General features: G+C 44.1%; 1 protein-coding gene across 2 annotated transcripts in view; it reads right to left on the bottom strand.

The window, feature by feature from the left end:
• Positions 1-525: 525 nt before the first annotated feature.
• LOC118367290 (ER membrane protein complex subunit 2) overlaps positions 526-21191 on the bottom strand; it is a 58235-nt gene continuing 37569 nt past the window's right edge. Inside the window, exons 6-11 of one of the 2 annotated variants that reach the window (XM_035750606.2) lie at positions 19578-19663; positions 19146-19205; positions 16116-16197; positions 15747-15857; positions 12618-12722; positions 526-1039 (exon numbers count right to left, since the gene is read on the bottom strand). In XM_035750606.2, coding sequence (XP_035606499.1) covers positions 953-1039; positions 12618-12722; positions 15747-15857; positions 16116-16197; positions 19146-19205; positions 19578-19663 — 531 coding nt within the window. In that variant the 3' untranslated portion in view covers positions 526-952. The remainder of the gene's footprint in view (positions 1040-12617; positions 12723-15746; positions 15858-16115; positions 16198-19145; positions 19206-19577; positions 19664-21191) is intronic. The other variant, XM_035750608.2, reaches the window with a different exon arrangement.

Below are 21191 nucleotides of genomic sequence, written 5' to 3' on the forward strand. Positions count from 1 at the left end.
AGCACTGAACGTTCCCAGTTTCATGAATTAGATTTGTCTGTGTTTTAATTACTGGCAGCCAGTCCGTGTACTCTGGGTCTCCCTAAACTGAACTGACAGAGGTGTTCTCCCGGCCGCCACATGTTGCAGTTAGAGTCCTTACGGTGTCTGGGTAATTTAAGGGCGGGAGTCTCAGCTGGATCCAGTGTGAGAAGCAAAAGCCTTTAGCCTCGCTGCTGCCCGTTTAATGAGGTCGCTTCTCTCCCGCTCGCTGGGAAATGGTTTAAGCAGACTGCTCTAGTGTTGCTGATTGCTCTGCTGTTGCTACTGGTGGGATAGAGTGGTGAGAGTGGCTGGGAGTCAATTACCATACATTCATAGAAGATTTTACCATTATCATAAAAGTAATGAATCCGCCGTTATCATTAACAGTTGTGTCAATGTACTGATAAGAAAGATTGGCCCTATACACAAAAACCTAATAGAACCCAGGAAAAACACAGAACACCAAACCCACTGAAATTAGAAAATTTGCTCCAGACCGCAAACAATTCAAGCCTTTATTAAGACATCTGGATGGACTGACAGAGAAAAAAACAATAGTTATGATAAAAACGTTTTATTTTTTTTCTCATTTACAGACATAAGGAAATGTTGGGAGGGCCTAGCTGCATACAGACGGACCTGTCTAAGCCCTCTCTTTATATTAGTATTTATTACAGCCTCTTCTCTACTCACATCTTAGTCCCTGACAATGCGGGATCTCAAATGTCACCCTATATCTCATATAGTGCATTATATTTGCTTAGATAGGGGTTAAAAGTACTGCACTATAAAGGACAGACCTGCTCTAAATCATCAAAAACAGAGGGAGGGGAGGTGGTGGTCGAGTCTGGGGGGTGCACAGCATTGAGCCAACAGAGCTGCCTTGTTGAGCCATGTAGAACGGGGGGTTGGGGGTTGGGGGGGGGGCCTAGGACATGGTGATCTGCATGGACTCCAGCATCTCCTCCACGGCCTTCACGGAGCATTTGTTCTCCTTCGTCCCGCGACCGGCCAGCTGCATGACAGAGAGAGGAGAGAGAAAACATCAGCTCATAACATCTTTAAAGAGGCCAAAGCACAGGGCTGGCTGAGGGAGAGCCAGCCAAGCCAAAACACTATCGCACACTCAGAATGTCACGATAACCGCATAGCCCCGTCTCACACTCCAACACATCAAGTCGAAACAGACTAAACTTCACAAAGTATACCAAACCTTCCTAATATTGAGTTGCCCTCAGAACAGCCTCAATTCGTCCGGGTGTGGACTTTACAAGGTGTTGAAAGCGTTCCACAGGGATGCTGACCCATGTTGACTCCAATGTTTACCACAGTTGTGTCAAATTGGCTGGATGTCCTTTGGGTGGTGGACCATTCTTGATACACACAGGAAACTGATGAGCGTGAAAAACCCAGCAGCGTAGCAGTTCCTGACACAGACCGGTGCGCCTGGCACCTACTACCATACCCCGTTCATAGGCACTTAAATCTTGTCTTGCACATTTACCCTCTGAATGACACACATCCACATGCTGTGGACTAATGGGGCCAAGAGAAGAGAAGCACCACCTGGAGTCAGGGATGTTCCTGGCCTGTTGCAAAAAAAGCTGTGTGTCTGTGTGAGGAGGGGGAGAGGTGAGAGAGAGAGGGAGGGCCAGGATGTCCTGATGACTCATTGTCTCAAGGCTCCTCACCTGGACAGCCCCAAACTAACCCATAAACTAGGGATGAACAATATATCGGTGAACATATCAGAATCGGACGATATTAGCTAAAAATGCCAACATCGGTATCATCCCGATGTCTAGTTTAACGCTGATGTCTAAGCTACCGTGCATACCTATATAACGTAGGTACATGACATAATGACGCCACATAAAATGTTGTGCTACACGTGCAACACAGCATTCCTAACCTAGTCCACATAACGTCTGCTGTGTGGATTGAGCAGACAACAAGTCGAGCAGCCAGCTAGCTTCATCTGGATAGTGAGGCTCGACCGGACCGGGTTAATGTGTTGTGAAGCTAGCCACAATAAGGATTTGGCACAATAGTGGAATTTGTGGTTTGCCTTCAAAATAAAAGTATGTCATTAAGAGTGATGCAAACAAATACAAATAGTAGAATTATGCCATATTTTTATTTTGAAGGCTAACCGCAAAGTCAACTATTGTAGCTAATCCTTACTGTGGCTAGCTTCACATAGATGGGTCCGAACACCATTAATCAAATAAGAACTCTCTTATAAATTAGGGTTATTTTAGATGACACCTAGCTAGCTAACTCTTGCTACTGAAACAGATTGTCGTTTTGCTATGTTTTTGGGGAAGAACATTGTTTACATCCATGAGCTAGCTATCTAGCTTTTATTATGACCAGCACTGTATGTGCGTGAGACAACTTTTCCAGCATCATAGCATATGTATCGATGAATCGTTGTGACATACGAAATACGAGTGAGTGTAATCAATATGTAATAACTACATTTTAAAAAATGAATGAACGCGTTAAATTATTATGTGACATGCTGTTATATTTCAGATCCTGATTGGTCAACAAATGGTGTTATTTGACATGTATCTTTTTTGACAAGCAAAGACCCAAACGGCGTTCCATAGAAATCCTGGTTGAGAATGAAGTGAAATAAAGAAGTTTTGATGATGTTTTACTGGTAATGGGGACATATGTAAATGCCAACAAAATTTTGGGTCAGTGTTGTGTGTATGTAACATTTATTTAACTAGGCAAGTCAGTTAATAACAAATTCTTATTTACAATGACGGCCCGGACGATGCTGGGCCAATTGTGCGCCGCCCTATGAGACTCCCAATCATGGCCGGATGTGATACAGCCTGGATTCGAACCAGGGACTGTTGTTACGCCTCTTGCACTGAGATGCAGTGCCTTTGACCGCTGCGTCCATGTGTGTATTAACTACTTAACTCTACTAGAATGCTTAAAAGGCTGTTAAAATGTTAAATTATCGGTATCAGGCTTTTTTTGGCAAGGAAAATATTGGATATTGGTATCGACCAAAAATGTTATATCGGTGCATCACGACCATAAACCACTGCTCCTAATCTCTTCCTCCCTCCCCCTCTCTCTGCCCCACTCTCTCCCTCTGTATATGTGTGTACACGGGCAAGACTGGACTTCCTCTGTGACTCACACACACAGCCCCTCAGACCTCTCTATCTCCCAATTAAACCACAATCAGCCCTGCTATTATCTGAACTCAGGAGGGGGTCCTCTCCTCTCGGCCCTGTCCCCAAACTACAGAGACTAACAGATAACCTAATTTAACCACGCTAGGAGCTACGAAATGTGCCCCCTGCAACAACACCCACAGGCACTTGGCATTAGTGAGTTGTACGGTAGACTACTCCTCGGTTCTCATTATAATAACTGCTATTTAGGCACAGGGACAGCAGCGTCGGGGCAAGCTTCCTAAGATTTGAGAGCAGGGTTGGTGTGTGTGTGTGTAAGGCCACATCTGTTGCTGGGTGGAGAGCACACAGACAAGTCAGAGCAACGCAGCGGAGGACATCTTTGGCCTTTTCTCAATAAAATCATTATGAAACCCACTATATAAACCCACTATAAACTGGGTGGTTCGAGCCCTGAATGCTGATTGGCTGAAAGTCGTGGTATATCAGACGGTATGATATGGGTATGACAAAACATTTATTTTTACTGCTCTAATTATGTTGGTAACCAGTTTATAATAGCAATAAGGCACCTTGGGGTTTGTGATATATAGCCAATATACCACGGCTAAGGGCTGTGCCCTAGCACTCCGGTATATTGCCGTGGTATATATTGGCCATATACCACACCCCCTCTGGCCTTATTGCTTAACTAACCCTCTGTGCTAAAACAGAGATTGTGTTTCTTTCTCCCACATACATGGCTGATGTGCCATTTCTGTCCGGACACAGAGAGGAGCATATTCGGCCTGTCCTCAGGAATGAGCGATAGGTCTCCGGAGATGCTCCGACTCCTCATTACAGACCAACATTCAATCCCAAACTAACCCTCTTCATCTGGCTTCTACCAGCTTGCTAAATAGCAGAAGGTTTTACAGTAAATGTGTATATTCCAACACAAATCCACATGATACAAGGTGACTTTCCCAACATACAAATGTAAAGCGCTGCTGCTTGGAGAACCTGGAAAAGCTATATAAATATATTCCATTATTATCGGGAATAGTGACGCAGGGCTTGCTGTCAACCATTTATGAACCTGTTCACATACAGTATACACACACATGCATAGCCAATATAATGTTTCCATATGGGGGGAAACTGTTTTCAGAGTGTCATAGAGAGGGCATTTGGTGAAAATGTACCTTTGGCAAAGAAGTAATTTCCGAGCGTGACTCATGCAGACGTATTAAAGCAGTGGTGTGGCGGCGGTGTGGTGTGGCTGAGGGGTCAGCGCGTTTCGCTGTGTGCTTCCCTAATTTCCCATTATCCCCAACCAAAGAGCCAGGCAACCAATTATCTCGCCTGCCTAAGGTGAGGGGACTGTATTAACTCCAGCCCAAAAACCGAACAATCCGACTCGAGAAAGACTAATCGACGAGCGGAAAAAAATAGACTAGATTCCATTAGTTTATGTAACTGTAGAGTAAATGTACAAACGAAAAAACACCACAATTCAAGTGTTAAAATCCATTAAATAAACACCACCACAAAGATCATTCATTATTCATTCGTTAAGGACAGATCATAAGGACCATGAATGTAAGAAAATGCATTTCAAAAGAACAGAATTACATATTTTGAGTTTAAATATATTACTGTGCGTTGATTGTTGAGAATGCACGCTAGGAATTAACATGGGTAAGCGGGATACTGGGACCGTCCCATATTGACTAATGAGGTGACACCAATGATGTGCCCTGTGTGCAAACGAGCTATACGTCCAAGCTCATAACATAAATGGAAAAACCAAAACCTGTAACACCTTCCCTCTTCAGACAACAAATATATCCTATAGTTGTCACCACCAAGAGAAAACAACTTCCATTGCACAACATAACCAACTTAAATGCATCGCTACTTAAAATGAGTCGCCTTCTCCAATATAAACATGGCGTCTACTGGCTGTCAACAACTAAATACAAGACAAAACAGAAAGCTCAATTTTTTTCCTTCATCTTTTTTCTATAGTTGCCAAAAACTCACAAGATTTCAAAAAACTCACATATGCTTCTATAACTCTCATCCCCTTCGAGCGCAACCAAAACAAAAAACTTGTCTCCAAAACGGCAAAATGTGCAGTCAAAATAAATTGTGAGGCAGGGCTACACACTGGCTAAACCAAAAACGTGTTGACTGCCCATCCTTGAAAAGACAAAATCAGCAACCACGGACATTTCAAGATGAAACTCCTGTAATATAGATACCAACTTTCATCTCGTGATTTTCCTTAGTGGAAAAGAGTGGCAGCACACATGATCAAAACAAAATGGATTTGCCACATGCTCTGAATACAACAGTGAAATGCTTACTTTACAAGCCCTTAACCAACAATGCAGTTCAAGAAATAGATGGTTGAGAGAAACTAGTTACCACTCTTTGCTTTGGGCAAAGGACCCACAAAAGACAATCTGGAACCTTTCTTTCTAAAATTATCTGCTGAAATTGTTGCCACCCCTATTACTAGCCTGTTCAACCACTCTTTCGTGTTGTCAGAGTCCCAACGATTGGAAAGCAGCTGCGGTCATCCCCCTCTTCAAAGGGGGGGGGGGGCACTCTTGACCCAAACTGCTACAGACCTATATCTATCCTACCCTGCCTTTCTAAGGTCTTCGAAAGCCAAGTCAACAAACAGATAACCGACCATTTCAAATCCCACCGCACCTTCTCCACTACCTCAGCCACGTTCAAGGTCCTAAACGATATCATAACCATCATCGATAAGAAACAATACTGTGCAGCCGTATTCATCGACCTGACCAAGGCTTTCGACTCTGTCAATCACCACATCCTCATCGGCAGACTCGATAGCCTTGGTTTCTCAAATGACTGCCTCTCCTGGTTCACCAACTACTTCTCTGATAGAGTTCAGTGTGTCAAATCGGAGGGCCTGTTGTCCGGGCCTCTGGCAGTCTCTATGGGGGTGCCACAGGGTTCAATTCTTGGGCCGACTCTCTTCTCTGTATACATCAATGATGTCGCTTTTGCTGCTGGTGAGTCTCTGATCCACCTCTACGCAGACCTCTACTTCTGGCCCTTCTTTGGACACTGTGTTAACAAGTGGTTGGCCCTCGCTTCATATTCGTCGCCAAACCCACTGGCTCCAGGTCATCTACAAGACCTAGGTAAAGTCCCCCCTTATCTCAGCTCGCTGGTCACCATAGCAGCAACCACCTGTAGCACATGCTCCAGCAGGTATCTCTCTGGTCACCCCCAAAACCAAGTGCTCTATTGGCCGCCTCCCCTTCCAGTTCTCTGCTGCCAATGACTGGAAAGAACTACAAAAATCTCTGAAACTGGAAACACTTATCTCCCTCACTCGCTTTAAGCACCAGCTGTCAGAGCAGCTCAGATTACTGCACCTGTACATAGCCCATCTATAATTTATCCCAAACAACTACCTCTTCCCCTACTGTAGTTATTTAGCTCCTTTGCACCCCATTATTTCTATTTCTACTTTGCACATTCTTCCACTGCAAATCTACCATTCCAGTGTTTTACTTGCTATATTGTATTTACCTCGCCACCATGGCCTTTTTCTTTGCCTTTACCTACCTTATCTCACCTCATTTGCTCACATAGTTTATAGACTTATTTTTCTATTGTATTATTGACTGTATGTTTGTTTTACTCCATGTGTAACTCTGTGCTGTTGTATGTGTCGAACTGCTTTGCTTTATCTTGGCCAGGTCGCAATTGTAAATGAGAACTTGTTCTCAACTTGCCTACCTGGTTAAATAAAGCTGAAATAAAATAAAAATACGCAAGACACATTTCGCTTGAATGCATTCAGTTGTGCAACTGACTAGAATTCAACAGAAATGTGTCTTGTGCATTTAAACCCAACCCCTCAAATCAGAGAGGTGCAGAGGGCTGCCTTAATTGAAGTTCATGTCAACTCAAGGGTAATTCTTTTTGTTGTTTGGCAAGGATAGGTGATTTGGAAACTGCATAATCTGCTCTTTTTGATACTACGTCGGAAGTTTACATGCATCTTAGCCAAATACATTTTCACAATTCCTGACATTTACTCCCCATAATAATTCCCTGTCTTGGGTCAGTTAGGATCACCACTTCATATTAAGAATGTGAAATGTCACACTAATAGTAGAGAGAATGATTTATTTCAGCTATTATTTCTTTCATCACAATCCCAGTGGGTCAGAAGTTTATACACTCAATTAGTATTTGGTAGGCCTTGAAATACGTCCACAGATACACCTCCAATTGACTCAATTGATGACAATAAGCCGATCAGAAGCTTGTAAAGCCATGGCATAATTTTCTGGAATTTTCCAAGCTGTTTAAAGGCACAGTCAACTTAGTGTATGTAAACTTCTGATCCACTGGAATTGTGGTACAGTGAATTATAAAGTTAAATAAATCTGTCTGTAAACAATTGTTGGAAAAATTACTTGTGTCATGCACAAAGTAGATGTCCTAACCGACTTGCCAAAACTATAGTTTGTTAACAAGACATTTGTGGAGTGGTTGAAAAACAAGTTTTAATGACTCCAACCTAAGTGTATGTAGACATCAAAACATCTGCTTGTGACTTTGTAGAATTTGCAAAAGTCACTTTCTGGCACTCACTTTCATTTCCCTGCCCCTTCCAAGCTGCACTGTTCCATCAATCTTCATATACAATTTAACAATTGATACTATTATCACACAGACTATATTCAATTTAACATGGTCTTTAAGGTAACTATTATTATATGTGTGAAATTAGTTTAGCTATATACTGAAAAAATATATAAAAGCAACATGCAACAATTTAAATGTTTTTACAGTTCATATAAGGAAATCAGTCAATTGAAATAAATTCATTAGGCCCTAATCTATGCATTTCACATGACTGGGCAGGGGCCTGCGAGGGCATAGGCAAACCCACTTGGGAGCAAGGCCCAGCCAATTAGAATGAGTATTTCAGTTTCATCAGCTGTATGGGTGGGTGGTCTTAGACGATCCTGCAGGTGAAGAAGCCAGTGGAGGTCCTGGGCTGGCATGGTTACAAGTGCTCTGCAATTGTGAGGCCGTTTTTTTTTTTTGTTGTTTTTTTTTTAACCTTTATTTAACCAGGCAAGTCAGTTAAGAACACATTCTTATTTACAATGACGGCCTGGGAACAGTGGGTTAACTGCCTGTTCAGGGGCAGAACGACAGATTTGTACCTTGTCAGCTCGGGGGTTTGAACTCACAACCTTACTAGTCCAACGCTCTAACCACTAGGCTACGCTGCCGCCCCCGGTTGGACGTACTGCCTAATTATCTTAAACGAAACGATGCTGGAGACGGCTTATGGTAGAGAAAATAACATTCAAATCTCTGGCAACAGCTCTAGTGGACATTCCTGCAGTCAGCATTGACAACTACACGCTCCCTCAAAACTTCAGACATCTGTGGCATTGTGTTGTGTGACAAAACTGCCTTTTATTCTCCCCAGCACAATGTGCACTTGTGTAATGATTGTACTGTTTAATCAGCTTCTTGATAATTCAACACCTGTCAGGTGGATGGATCATCTTGGTAAAGGAGAAATGCTCATTAACAGGGATGTAAACACATTTGTGCCCAAAATTTGAGAGAAATAAGCTTTCAGGGATCTTTTATTTCAGCTTATGAAACCAACATTTTACGTGGCGTTTATATTTTTGTTCAGTATAGTTTCGATGGGCCATCAGCTGTGCAGGCTGACTGCCAGTGAATGACGGGCGGTGAATGATGGGCAGTGCCTATAACACAAATTCTGTTTGCGATATTAAGATTCTAACAACGACAGAGTAATATAAAAAGTGATTTTGTTTTGAGTCATTATGACGCTATCAGGACTTCTCTTCTGGGTCATTAACATGTCAAAGTCGGGACCTTGCTTTCAGTAATAACATTTTTAACGGCCTTGCCCCAGTCGCTTTGACCCCATTGTGACGTCTGCTCCCACAACACCACTCACCTGTCGCCTTTTCTCGCACTGAGGTATGACAATCACCAGGTACAACGGGTCATAAAAGCGGGACGACTGACACGAGTAGCCCTTTAAAGCCCCCATCAATCAGTCAGCACAACCACACAGCAGCCAGGCCAGCCCTGCGGAGGCCCACAATGTTCCACAGCGGCTCCCTTTCAAATAGCCCAGCACCCATTTAAAAAGGAGGGGGAAAAAAGTCAGAATTAAGAGTCAAGTCAACCTTGCGCCCTGTCATTTTTCCTCTCACACGCAGGGTGGGGTCCCGCTGCTCTGCTGCCCCTGCCATTACTAGGCAACTTGAAACAAACACAGCCCAACAGGTTGCTGGCCGGGCCCACCGGGAGCCTCTTCCTGTTCCCTGGATAAGGGTGTGGCTCTGGCTCTGTCAGAGTGGAGACCAAAAACACATGATATTTTCCCTTGTGCATTTGCTCAAACACCAAATAGAAATACTTAAAATGTTACACTTTCCACAGCCACGTTGTTGAGCTTAACATTATAAAGTGTGCCTGATTGATTGACTAACACAGTTAAGTGTTCTTGATTAATCAACACCCAAAGCGTTAGATACCCAACACCCCTGCTACTACTACTAACAGAGCCATTCCGTGCCTCTGTGGTGGAAACCCTCCCAGCACTCCAGGAGGGAAAGACAGCGCTGAGTGTGTCAAGACGTGGGCTTTAGTGGCTCAGCGTGGTTCCACTCTCCCAATAGAGCCCGCACATGCAGAGCAAGGCACTGCTTATTGCATGTTTAACTGTCAACGCCTAAATAAGCAATGTATATCACCCCTTATGGCAGCAAAGAGTTATATTAAACACACATTTATGCTCAAGGTGCCATGGCAACAGCGTAAACCGGTTTAGTGATGCCATCTGAGCAGCTTTTCACTTTTTCCGCTCTTTCCCCACGTATCCCCTTCGCTCTTTGCCGCCCCTTTTCTCAGAAAGGTAGACCCATCATACCTCCCCGTGCCACCACTAGTCATCTTTGTTCCACTCAAATCATACATGATTCATCTGTGTGTGTGTGGGGGGGGGGAATCGATAGCCCAGCAGCACACTTAAAGGCACAGTAAAAAAAGAAAAATCAGAGCAGGCCTTGTGGTCTCAAGTCAACACATTAGCTGAAATCTACCCAAACAGTAAGACACTGAATTGAAGGCCTGGGTCTAGGACCTTTAGGTGGACAGGTCTGGAACTCAAGAGTATATGCAAGGCATTCGGTTCTTGCGTAGCAGGGGTAGGAAAACCTGGTCCTGAAGTGCCACTGCAGGATTTTGTCCCAAACAGTCATGCACCACTAGGGCTATGGTGGTCATGACATTTTGGCAGCTGGTTATTGCCTTAGGAACATCTACAAAAAAAAAATAAAAACAAAAGATAGTCTAATAGATCCATTTAATATACACCAACACAATATATCCATTATTTATTTGATGGCAGGTCTAAAAGAAACATTATGATATGGATAAAATGTATTTCAGAAGAACCGAGTCGGATAGGAGTCAGCCTACTGGATGATGTTCTGATTTTATTGTAAGTATAATTGAACTATAATTGAAAGGACAGTACGCATATGAAGTAGCTATGTTGGGCGTAAAAGTGATCATTTTAAAACAATCATTTTTATACTCTAGATTTAGAGTTATTTGGCTAATTTAGTTGTGAATGATTCAAACCTTAGAATGTCTTAGAAATTAAAAACATATATGGGCTGCATGATGCAACAATAGGCTATTGACTATTTGAAAAATGTGCTTTAAAAAAGCTTGAGCTCTGTTCCTTGCCTCAGGCTGCACACCCTGTTCTCTCATCAAGCGATCATATTTTACCTATCACTACTACTCTCAATTTAATCTTGTCTTTACTAATATGTCAAATTGTTTTTTGACCCAGAATGGCCCATTATCAAATGGGGGCAGCTCCTCACCGAAGAGCTATTTGATTGGTTCAGTTTAGTCGTTCAGAGCTGAGTAGTTGGTAGCCGTGATCACTGTAAGGTTCAATCAATCACTCAAATGTATTTATAAAGCCTTTTTTTACATTTATTTTTTACATCAGCCGATGTCACAAAGTGCTGTACAATGCAGATGCACTTGGATGGCGAATGGAGGACGCTTACCCGGAGTTAAATCCTGCCGGGTTGGCTACTCCAGTTCAACATTGGAGCAGCTGAGAAATAGGCCTAAATATAGTAGCAGCTGGGATCCTCCTCATTTCAGTGACAACCATCAAAACTCTGTTTTCACACAGGATTGCATATAGAAATGTCTGGACTAAAAGAACATATTTCACTTCACGCATCACTGTTTGAGGAGCACACAGCCTCTCGCTGCGCGACAGGTAATGCTCCGCCCAAACCCTGTATGCCATGGGCTCTCCAACACGTTGTTCCTGCAGCTACCAAGTGTTTCATTTGGGAAACCAAGTGAAATGTGTTCGGGGACATCGATAGTAACATGTTTCCGCAACGAAACATATTTAATTAAACTGTTGACAGCTCCCATCTCTGCTCACTCGAGAAAGGAATGAAGGAGATAGGAGGAAATGGAAATGCACAGTGGTGGGATATTCTGTAGCTAAAGGTAATGTACCAGCCTATTGATAATGGGGGAAAAAAATCTCTATTACTAGGCTATTCAAAATCAAATACAAATTCACTATAATTGTAGGCTAACTCTGTAAGCTGCCCTGCACAATCAATGAATCAACAGCATCACTTAGGCCTATAAATTCTCTCCCAGACTCGGAGCGTACCACCCCTTAAAATTCAAAAAACAAACAGGTAACCAGTCCATCCAGTATGAATAATAATAGTCCACACTCAAAGGCGATTACTAGAATTTGTTTAATTTGGGAATATCGGCAAGAAAAATGATGTACAAAATACATTAAATCCTTCGCTGTTTTATTCTGCCTTGCGTAATATGCGGTAGGCTATGTATTGTTTAACGGCACATTATTTTAATTCAGGGTTCTTTTCAGGCTTGGGCTCATACATCGGCAAATGTTTATGCATAAGCTGTAATATATGTATGGGTGTTCTACACACAACCTCTTAATGCTTTGAATTAATAATCACCTTAGAAAGCACTGTCCATTTCGTTGTGTTTGGCTTTGAAACAACATCAACAACAACCATGTTTTCACTCAGTTTCAGCCTGTTGTTAAACCAGGGCTGACTAGCCTTGTTGTATAGGAACAGTATAGAAACAGTTAAGTGGAAAATGCGGCTCAGTCGCTATAGCATGGCGCTTGCAACACCAGGGTTGTGGGTTCGATTACCACGGGGGACCAGTACGAAAGAAAGTAGGAAAATGTGTGCACTCTACTGTAAATCGCTCTGAATAAGAGCATCTGCTAAATGAATAAAATGTAAATAGTGTAGCTTTCATAATGAAAGTAGACACATGACTCACCTGATAGGCTCGGTTGATTTGATTGGTGGCCCAAGCAGCATACCTCACATTTGCCTTTTTCACCGTGGCGTTCACTTTGGGGCAGGCAGCAATGTGGCTTGCCGACTACACAGGGGAAGAAGAAGGGAGTGGAAAGCAAGGGAGAGAGGAAAGAAAGGTGTCGTCATATCAAAACAGCAATAAAAGCATAAATGAGATGAATGCGCAACCAACTCCGCCGTGGGCAGGACGAGAAAGAAATTGGCCCGACGACACAAAGAAAACTTTTACGGGAGAGGAAAAAGTGAGTGCTTTATTTAATGCCCCAGCTCCCCGAGTGCAGTGTCACTTAATGGGCCTTAATTTCTCCAACACCATAGATTGCCGGTGATGACAGGGCCCGGCATGTCTTCAGTGTGTCTTCAGAACCCGCGGTGCTGTGGCGAGCGAAGCGCGATGTGAATCATGCTCTCTGCCCGCCCCAGCTCCCCTCAGAACCACAAAACCCATGTATTTTCCATGCTACTGCCATCGTCTCCGAAGTGCAAACCCCACTAGGCTTAAATGGGCAGCACTTCAAAGACGTCCCTATGGACATGCTGAAACTTTAACTACACCCCAATCAACTTTGCCCCCCTATTTAAAAAAAAAAAAAAAAAATGTAAACGATTTTGCTTCTGGATTTCTTCTTCATAACCTCCGGCGTATGATGTCAGCTCTACCCCAGAATTATGTCGTCTTCCGTAAGGATCCCCGCTAGTGGAGTGACACAGCACTGACTAACACTAACTAGTGTTAGTGCTTCTACATCTGCATTGTACAGCACTTTATGACATCGGCTGATGTAATAAATACATTTGATTGATTGAACCTTACAGTGATCACGGCTACCAACTACTCAGCTGTACCAGGTACTCTGAACGACTAAACTGAACCAATCAAATAGCTCTTCGGTGAGGAGCTGCCCAACAGTGGTGTTCATGAAGCTTCACAGTCTCCCAGAATCAGATGAAATGGTCAAAGTCATCGCCTTGGCACAATCCCATGTCAGGAACGAACTTGCACTTGTCAAGGATTTCAACTTTGGACCTCATGCACACTAACTTTTTTACAATCAAATTTAAATCTGACACCCGCGTTAGGCCAATATACAAGTAGCAGTGGATGATTTGACAGAGGAACATAAAGTCCTCTATTTAACTATGTATGCCTTTCCTATGCACTTCTCAGTATTTGATATTCAGACTTACCTTATGCAGGTGGGTAACGGGCCTTGCAGGCGTGGTTCCCTTACGCGCGCTGAATACATTTAATTCAAACCACTGAAAACCCTCTCACTTGCTGGCCAACAGACTTTCTCATGGAGTTTTCATTCAATAGGATTTTCAGTGCATTTATCTAAAGCCATCCCCTTTAATTTGGCGTACCTTTTAATCTGAATTTTCTCGACAGACTCACTAAAATATATGGAAAGAACGGTTCAGAATATTAGGGATCAATGAAAGAAAGCCTTGTAGATCTAAACACACACCTATTTCTGATTTTGAACACCAATTGCTAGATTAAAAAAAATATTCTGATCTATATTATTTACGGTTAGGAAAGTATTTATGAATAAAAAAAATAAAAAAACAGGTTTGGAGAGCCTATACGCACAAACGATATTGGTCAATCAAAAATACAGTGGTTCGATTCATCCTGAAAGCTGACCTATTCAAATTGTTCAAGACATAAAATATTGGAAGGTGAGAATAGTGTACAGTAGTGGCTGAACAGTAGTCAATAAGTCCACACTAAATCATGGAACTGTGATGAGAACAGTCCAGTTGTCGTGAACAGTGTGCCAGTCTCCAGGTTTAACCTGCTACATGTACTGTATGTATGGTCTACAGTTCGTAATGGTTCCAATAGGCTACATGTCCCAAATGATTGCGCAACTTGTAATATGTTAGCCCGATATGATCCACTATTGCTAGCGATCCTCAGGAACAACCACACGAACGTGACAGAGTGAAGAAAGGTAAACTGACTGTAATGGAATGATGCAAAATGTAAGGAGAGGAACACTAAAGTGACCGTCGTAAATGTATGTGGGTATAACTGACAGTGGCATGGTAAAATAGACCTAGAACAATTGTCATTTATATTTACAATCCCCTTATCCAAATGGCTTACTCATTTACCTAGTGCTTATCAAATCGCTCTTATCAAATGTGTAGAGAGAAAAGTGCACACAAAGATAATTCCGTTCCGTTTAGGTGCTCTTAACAACAATAACTTTGGAGGTTAAGGGACCTGAAATTCTTAAATTGATGCTGCTTTTTATGCACGTTCTGTAGCTAGCTTAGACTTACCTCTTTTTCCATTTACCCTGAAAGTAGTCTACGGGCTGGGAGAGAGAGTCATTGACGGTTTGAATTTGTTTAAATAACGTTAGCTCATTTGAACCCCATGGACTACTTTTAGAAACATAAAAGTGAAGATACCTGTTCAAAGACCATGAACGGATCCAGTGGTTGTGCCCCTTTCCGGGTATGAGATGTTTTGACTGCTTGAACCCCTGTGGCAGTAGAGAGAAAACACTGGAAGGACTGTGTCGCTGCTTCTCTCTGCTCTGGCCATCCACCCACCCTTATTCCTGCACTCTCCATTTGTGTTCTTATGTCAGGACTCACTTACATATGATGCATTGGTGCTAACGGACAACTTCCTGTTTAAATGAATATGCAGATGAAAGGGGGGCATTTGGCGCAGACAAAATCAAAACGTTAACTTGGGCCGGAGCTGGAGGGCTGCCTGCGACTGACAGAACGCGGGAAGGAGGCAGTGGCCCTCTCTTCCCCGTTTTCTTACTGCCACTGCTCTTTATTTATTTGAGTCATTTTGGTCCTCAACATGATAAAAGGTCCCGTACGAAAGCCTAGAGGGGTAAAATTACCAAAATAGAGCGCTTGAAGGGGCAGACTTTTCCAAGCCAGGGGGGTTTACCCACTGGCCTATCTGAAAGCTGGGCTCTGTGGTCGCTACACAAAAGGCAGTAGCAGGCCTGCACATTTTGACAAACCACAGGAGAAAAAGGGATGAGTTGTTGCTCTTTCACCCCCCTCCCTCGCTCCTCTCATCATGCGACAGTTAGATGTGCGAACTCACCATATACAGACCGAACAAGGCCCTCATGTTCCTGTTGTTCAGCTTCAGAGCCTGGGCAAAATACTTTCTGGACAGCTCCAGGTTTTCCAGCCCCCCCTGGGTGTACTTCACCTGTGAGACAAGGCATTAAAATATGGGCATGAGGCGTGTCAACCTGGGGTGCTTACGCAATGCCTACATGGCATCTGGATAAGCACGACATGACAAGCCGTGTAAACATTTCGACATTCATGAGCGTGTATTCCCGTTGACGTTAAGTGCAGCGGCCCGCTCCTCCAGTGAGAGAGAGCATTCACGTGGAGGGCTGGGGGGAAACATTATTCCATAGTTAGGCCGCTTGATGACGGACATGCAGAGAGTTATACCTACCTCAGCGTACTGCTCACAGTACAAGTGATTGTGAGGATTGGTCATCATCAGCTCCTCCAGACAGAAGGCTGCTTTTCCATAGCTGTGGGAACAAGGGAACAATGAATAGATTGATGACTTAGAGCGATGGACAGTTCATCATCCAGCTTTAAAATAGTACGGGGGGGAAAATGTGCTCCATTTCATCTGTGACGTAATCCACCCATTCCAATCCGAGAGTGTCCATTTGTTCTGCAGAAAGTGCTATTGCCGATTGGTTTACTGTACATTTTGGCAAGTTTGGATCTAGGACGATGCATCCAACAAACTAAGTTTATGTTCACACTAAGGGGATCTGGTGGCCTACGTGGTTATGTCTATATTGGCGAAACTATTCCGTTTTGCAAAGTGGAACATTGAAAAGGAGAGGAGCGGGGGGGCTCCAGACACACAGGATCAATCTGTCCGGCGATGTGTTTTTCACTCTGGTAATGTGTAGTTAAATACCTTCCTGTGGTCAGCGTTACAGTAGGAACTGGCACACTGTGCCCTACTTCAGATGAGATCACTTCTCAGCAGACTGCTGGAGCTGTTGACCTCACGCTAATCTGCAGCCATTCCACATCTTAAAACACACAGTTTCCCCTTCAGGGGACCCGTCCAAGGGAAGGCAAGTTTATCTCTCCAGCACACACACTCAGAATTACACAGTCCACACACACTCAATTCCCACGCCTTGAAAGACTACATGAACTCAGAAAATCAAAACAGGGCCATTAAACAAAATTGGACAAAACACAAAACCCAGCATTCAATTCTAGTGTAGAGAGACTGTACGTGATCCAGCATATGCTGTATCAGCGCTTGGCAATGTGCAGAAAAACCAAAAATGGTGCTTGTGGTGGCTGGGGGGGGATCATAAATGACACAAGATAAGGATGCTAATCTGTAGCCATTTCACTGCCACAGAGGGAGAAAGGGTCGGGGGAAGAAAAAAAAAAGCTCTGACGCAAGCTGGGTGTTTTTGGCGGGAACAGACAGGACCAAATGCTGCCTCGCACGACATGAAGAGACGATCGGGCCCATTTAGAGTCTGTTTAAAGGACTTCAAAAGAAAGAGAGCAGCATTAGAGTGGTGGGGAGAGAGAGAGAGAGAGAGAGAGAGAGAGAGAGAGATCGGGGTATTCGGAAGGTTTGGGGGCTGCTTACAATTACCACTTCCTCCCCATAAAGACTTTCAGATGTGCTCCTGCAGTGGCCCCGGGCCTGCAGCGGAGAGGAGAGGCAGCCTCCATCAGCAGGCAGAGGCCTGGCTGACTGCAGTACCGCACCCTCCAATCTCCAACCATCATCATCACCACCACTCAGCTCCAACTCGCTACACCTGGGTTCAGAGACCACGCTGCTACCTCGTGGTGGTAGCACTGTTACTATGACTCACACATATGCTTTGTTCTCTTTGAACACCAAACCAGACAATGGTTGGTTTTTGGTGCTACCAATTGTAATACCACAGTTTGACTGAGTTCCACCCCAAAGCTTTTTCCCAACCAGACTTGGGCAAACGGATCAAGATTCCTCCATTAGACTGTGCAAACTGACCACAGTAAAAGTCATCATGCTCCATTGGATGACCAGGCCAATCTGAACCGTTAGACAGTAGTTAAATAACGGCTAATTCAACAGCACTACAAGCTCAGATGATTCCCAATGAGTCGAAGCATCTCAACGGTTCAACAATAAAAAGGCACAATCTCAATAATGTCCGACTATCACTCATTTTTTTTTTTTTTTTTTGTGTCTTTCTTTTTCAAAGTTTCCACTGCGTTAGGCTATTAATTACTGTCATAATGTTTGAACACTGATGCCTGTCGACATGTAACAATGGCAGGCCGTGAGTGATTTGTATATTTTTAGCTTGCGGGGCGCTACACACTGAGGGCGGAGCAGTTCATTGCTCTTCCTCTCTTCTCCATCAGCCTCTGTTTTTTCTGGCTCTGGAAACAAAGTGCCACCAACTTCTCCTGGGAATCTCTCTGCAGCCACTCTCCCTGCCTCTCGCTCTGTGGAAAAGAGAGGTGATAATGCCATGCTGTCCGGAAGAGAGGAGGGGGGGGGAAAGGGAGTTTGTAACCCAAAATAAAGAAAAAGAGAGAAAAGAAATGGACACGCCTGTAGATAAGGGGCTCGGGGAGTGAATGGGGTGATATTACAAAAGTTTGGCTAAGCTGGAAGATAATCCGCTCACCCCTGGATGTCCTCCCTCTACTACAGCAATAAAGCCCCTCGGGACAAAAACGTGAAATATCCAATAAGCAGCCCTCTCACTGCGCTAAACATTCCTGCAGACACTGCCCTCTTGCCAGGGTGACGGCAGAGCCGGTGTGCTGCTCACACACACACACAGAGCGCTTACACACACAAACACACCTCCGTGAAAGACGTCTGCTTCCCTGACTCCTAAGCCCCCAAGACAATTAAGGAGGGATAAAAAATAAAAAGTGACAAAACCAAACAAAAACATTTCTCACAATGCTCTTGTCTTGGGAGCCTGACAATTACCCCTGGCAACAGAGATATCAGTAGGGGGTTGTCTTACCCCCATATGTATGAGCGGGGGGCTTAGGGTCAAAATCCTATTACCCTCCTCTTCATGTGACAAACATAGACAGGGGCTCAATGCGGACCCCTGGCTGAGTTAGGCATTTCAACGCCCCTCTCCATTGTGCACATCCTAATACGTCCCCCCTCTGGGATCAAGCCGTCAGGTCAGTCACCGAGACTGGGAGAGAGGAGTTACTGCTTACAGACACTCCCCAGTCCGTCTCCCCCCTGAGTCTGAGAGAAGCTGACAGGTATGATAAGGTGCTGCCTCCAGTTCTTGACACCAGGGAGTGCTGGCAAAGCACGAGAGCGAGAATGACCCACACCACTCGAACCTGGAACGGTCACAGGTTATTCCTCAGCACTGGAATAATACGTCAGTCAAAACGTCACAAGTGATGTAGATGATGAGGTAAGCTAATGTGATGGAAGAAATGCGATGGTTACTCGTGCTCGTTGATGTAGAGTTCCGACAACTCGTGCCACGCTTCCTGGTCCCCGACGAACCTGTAAAAAAAAAAAACAGTGAGAAATTTAGGGAGTCTCCCGTTGAGGATGCAGTTCAGCAACGTCACACCATGCTTTTTAGAACCCCGATTAGCAAGAGGATCATCAACAATAACCTCTCTAATATATAGTACAATAGCTGAAATCTCAACGTTTCAAATCAATCAAAAACCGTGGCATTATATAACTAGGCTAACAGACGGACAGGGCAGAGAGGCAGAGCTCCCAAGATGGAGTCGAGATGAGGGGGTCTCATGGACAGGTTGTGGCCCAGCCCGGATCAAATCGAATGCAAACCCCCTTTTAATTAAAAAGGCCAGGGGGGGTGCGTGTGAGGAGATCGTCCAAATCCCCTTGTAAAACACTACTCACTGCTCCAGATACTCGTTGAGCTCACGGATGGCCTCGGCGCTCTTCCCCTGGGCCTTCAGAATCGAGATCTTCCTCTTCCTCGCCGCCTGTGGAGATCGGCATCAACAGAGGATTAGTAAGGTCTTAGCTCCTCAAGTGTTTGACTGAGGAGAGGGGGTCTCCTCAGAGCTCACACAAATAAAAGGGAGAGGAGAGAAAGGAGGGTGGGGGGGGGTGTATGTGTTAAATGAGTTTGGGAGTCTTGGAACTATGCTCAGGTGGAAGTTGGGGGGGGTGTATGAGAAGTTGGTCAACGCTACCCCCCTCTCTGCTTCTGGCCCGAGCCCCTTGGGAATAGGGAGCATCAGTTCAGAGAACGCCAAGTCGATGGAGAGTGGAGGACTGGGGTGGTGGGAATCGGGATTTGACATTTTCTCTACGGAATCATCAGCCAACAGCGTTGATGTGAAGTGGTGATTTTCAGTACCAAATCATTTCAGTTAAGAGATATCTTCATTTAGGAGAGATATTGACCGCATGAACCAGCCTTACTGAGCACTTCCCTGTTACAGTTCTTACACAGCAGTGAGAAGCCTCACTACTTAAAATGCTGATGTCCCTACTATTATTGATATTGTTATGGGGCAACTTTAAAATTGATGTGCCAGCATCTCATAAGAGGTAATGGTTAGCTAGGCTATATCTGTGGAAAGAAGAACACAAACCATGAGTCGATGTTTGAGTCGCCGTGTGTGAAAGTGTCTGAGATAAAGTGGTGAGTCATCCCCGTCTAAGTGGGGAAAACAGGGCCTTACCCCAAACTCGACGGCCAGCGCATTCAGAACGAGCTTCTGGAGCCATGCTAACTTACATCAGCCTCCAATTGCCTTTTCTTTCATTTTGATGTTGAAGTGACCTTAAAGTGGATTAGATTCTCATCAATCTGAATCAGAAAGTATTACGCTCGCTCCTCTGACTTTTCCAGGCAGCGTTTGCGAGGGTGTGTGTGTACCTAACAGCGGGCTGCTGTTGCCATTAGAATGGTGCTGCCCTGCCTGCCACGGCCCATTTTATTTATGGACTGGCATTTGATTAAGTGGGGCTTCCTTTCTCCCACACTCATAACCAAAGCCATTGAGGGCTGTGCATGAGTCATGTCTGAGCCGCCATAAATCTGGGAATCCACTGACACCGCCGTCACAATAAATCCACTTATCCATCACCCTGAAACAGGGACCTGCACTACAGCCTGGCTATAGTGCTTACTTACACAACCACACACTAATCTAAAGTCAGCCATTTTTTATAAATATCTAGATTGTTGACCTGTATCATTGCTTGCATTTGTTCTAAAAAATAAACACATACCATGTGAATTGCCGTTTGAGAGTGGTCCTCACACAATTAAACACAAGCTTCGAGAAAATGGGGGGTCGCACCAACTTCCTCTTCTCTCCCCCCCACTACCCATAAAACACATATCTCCTCAAAATATCAAACTATTCTACATGGACCATATTCTACTGGGGATTGATGCTATGTGAGATTAAGGAATTTTTACTCACTTCTAACCAAATTGCTAACATGTGTACTTTCCCTGTCCGATACCAAAAATCTGTCAGAACACCAACTTTC

This window comes from Oncorhynchus keta, chromosome 34 (assembly GCF_023373465.1).
Source record: "Oncorhynchus keta strain PuntledgeMale-10-30-2019 chromosome 34, Oket_V2, whole genome shotgun sequence".
NCBI lineage: Eukaryota > Metazoa > Chordata > Actinopteri > Salmoniformes > Salmonidae > Oncorhynchus > Oncorhynchus keta.